This window comes from Arachis ipaensis, chromosome B07 (assembly GCF_000816755.2).
Source record: "Arachis ipaensis cultivar K30076 chromosome B07, Araip1.1, whole genome shotgun sequence".
Classification (NCBI taxonomy): Eukaryota; Viridiplantae; Streptophyta; class Magnoliopsida; order Fabales; family Fabaceae; genus Arachis; species Arachis ipaensis.
This window is the reverse complement of record NC_029791.2, coordinates 125933744-125934837: the sequence shown is the minus strand read 5'-3', so window position 1 is coordinate 125934837 and position 1094 is coordinate 125933744. Positions and strand designations below refer to the sequence as shown.

At 32.8% G+C, this 1094-nt stretch overlaps 1 protein-coding gene across 1 annotated transcript; it reads right to left on the bottom strand.

The window, feature by feature from the left end:
• LOC107606382 (peamaclein) lies at nt 176–886 on the bottom strand. The gene is made up of 2 exons (XM_016308449.2): nt 671–886; nt 176–577 (listed from the first exon to the last, which is right to left on the bottom strand). The coding sequence occupies exons 1-2, from the start codon at nt 750–752 to the stop codon at nt 393–395; spliced, it is 267 nt and encodes an 88-aa protein (XP_016163935.1). The 5' UTR covers nt 753–886; the 3' UTR covers nt 176–392.

The window sequence follows — 1094 nt, the reverse complement described above, 5'->3', positions numbered from 1 at the left end:
TCTAAACTATTTGAAATTGAATTGAATCAAATTTTAAAAAAAATCATCAAATTTAAAACACATCTCAAATAAAAGTAGTATTTAAATTCAGATGAATTTTTTATTCAAAATCGGTCCAAATCACATTGCAAATGACTTTATTAAAAATAATAAATTTTAATAGTACTATCGAGAGGAAGAGTAATGACTCCGATCGATTATTCATGACCTAACCATAATTGAGCTTCCATGACAAGCAAGTCATGTATGTGTAAACCAAATCTGACAGAAGATAGAATCATAGAATACACACGAGAGAGTTTTGATATAACATAATAATTATAAGATTCATAATGAAGCTGTATATATATAGAGAGAGAGGAGAGAGAGAGAGAGCGAGAGAGAGATAACAATTAAGGGCATTTGCCCTGGCCCTTGGAGTTCTTGATGTCCCTGTAGCAAGGGCACTCGTCCTTATTCCCGTAAGTACCAGACGGCACGCAATTACACTTTTGGCAGCATATTCCACAGTACTTCAAGCATCTGTCCTTAACTCCTGCCTTGGCGCACCTCTCCCCACACTTGCTGTCACAAAAATCTAGTAATAATTCATTTCGTCAGTTAGTTCTATTTTAATGGAAAAATTAATTAGACAATGAGGGAGGGAGTAGTAGCTCTTAATATATATTACCAGAACCAGCCATTGAGACATCCAAGAAAGATGAGCTAAGTAAGAGGCACAGAAGCAGCACACTTGCAAGCACCACCTTCATGTTGCTAATTCCACCCCTACAGTATATTAGTGATTGTGTTGTGGATGGGAAAAAACAGCAAAGTGGTGGTGCTTTTTATAGTAACGATTAACGAAAGAACCGCAAGAGTATTAGGCAAATGTTGGGAAGACGTTACTATGAGGAATTTATTACTTTTTGGCTCCTCTAAGTAATTTTACACCAACCAATTTGGGTTGATAGAATTATCACTTCATTTATCTGTTGAAAAAATATAAAAATTTTAATTTTGTTTTATATATGTAGTAATTTATTAATCAAACAAACTATTAAATAAAAGTTAGATTCATAATAATTAGTTTTTATATTAAAAAAATAATTTAT